The following is a 1,249-nucleotide window of genomic DNA, read 5'->3' on the forward strand; positions in this document are numbered from 1 at the left end:
CCCCCAAAGGGCTGGGCTACCTTGAAGAGCTCGAAGAGCATGTGGTACAGGTGGGACGGGACGTAGACGATGCTCACGGGCTGCTCCGCGTTGCAGGCTGGGCAGGGGGGACATTGGGATTGGTGGGGACAATCCTGACCCCAAACCTGCCCCAGCCCTAAATGGGTTACCCGAGAACCACCCCCACCACAGGGAGATAAGCCAAGCATCCCCCAACCCTAAAGGAGCTGAGATACCCCTGGAATGGGGACCCTCAACCCAGAATGAACCACACAGAAACCCCCTGGCCCAGGGTGCCCAACCCCAAAGGAGCCACCTGAGAACCCCCAACCCACAGGAGCCACCTGAGAATCCCCAACCCCAAAGGAGCCACCCACGATCCCCCTGCCTGGGCCCCCCATTGTCCCCTCACTGCCACTGTCCCCTCACTGCCACTGTCCCCTCAGCCCCGCTGTCCCCTCACCGTTGACCTCCTCGATCTCCAGCTCAGGTGAGGCCATGTAGTATTTGTCACACAGCAGCTTGGCCATGTTGTAGGCATCTGGCAAAGGGGGGGGACAGAGGGCTCAGCACCCCCAGGACCAACGGGGGCAGCCTTTGGGGTCCCCCCACCCCCAAACATTCCCCATTCCCGGGACATTCCTGGGGTGTCCTGCAGCGACTGCACAGCTCAGGGAACAGTGTGGCTGAGGCCACCCAAAATATGTGACATGAGTGAGGCCACGGGGGCTTTCAAGCAGCCCCCACCCCCCAAACTGCCCCCAGATGCCGTGGGGTGAGACCCCAGACCCCCTCAGACCCCACCAACCTCTCACCACGTTGGCCACGTTGCAGTGGGGATCGATGCTCCCGATGTGTTTGGGGTGCGCGGGGTTGGTGCTGCCATCGAAGAGCAGGGCTGGGGAGGGGACAACGAGCTGGGGACACCCCAGGGACACCCGGGGACACCCCCAGGGCACACCGGGGGCTGTGGGGGGAAACATCTGACACCAGGGAGATGCCCAAGAGAGAATCCCTGGGGTTCGTGGGGACCCTCAGGATGGACCCCTGGGGCTGGGGGGACATTCTGGGGACACGCAGTCATGATGGGGACACTCAGGACAGACCCCTGGGGTTAGGAGGGGACCATCGGGGCAGGGAGAACCTTGAGGAGCTCACTGGGGCTGGGAGGACCCTCAGGACAGACCCCTGGGGTTGGTGGGGACCCCTGGGACAGACCCCTGGGGCTGGTGAGGATGCTCAGGACAGA

General features: G+C 63.8%; 1 protein-coding gene across 1 annotated transcript in view; it reads right to left on the minus strand.

Annotated features, from left to right (window-relative positions):
- The window catches only part of PDK2 (pyruvate dehydrogenase kinase 2), a 10,191-nt gene that overhangs the window by 7,266 nt on the left and 1,676 nt on the right, over nt 1-1,249 (minus strand). Inside the window, exons 4-6 of the mRNA XM_031065193.1 lie at nt 809-898; nt 464-541; nt 13-97 (exon numbers count right to left, since the gene is read on the minus strand). Of these exons, the coding sequence (XP_030921053.1) occupies nt 13-97; nt 464-541; nt 809-898 (253 nt within the window). The remainder of the gene's footprint in view (nt 1-12; nt 98-463; nt 542-808; nt 899-1,249) is intronic.

The sequence above is a fragment of the Geospiza fortis genome, unplaced genomic scaffold (assembly GCF_000277835.1).
Source record: "Geospiza fortis unplaced genomic scaffold, GeoFor_1.0 scaffold406, whole genome shotgun sequence".
NCBI lineage: Eukaryota > Metazoa > Chordata > Aves > Passeriformes > Thraupidae > Geospiza > Geospiza fortis.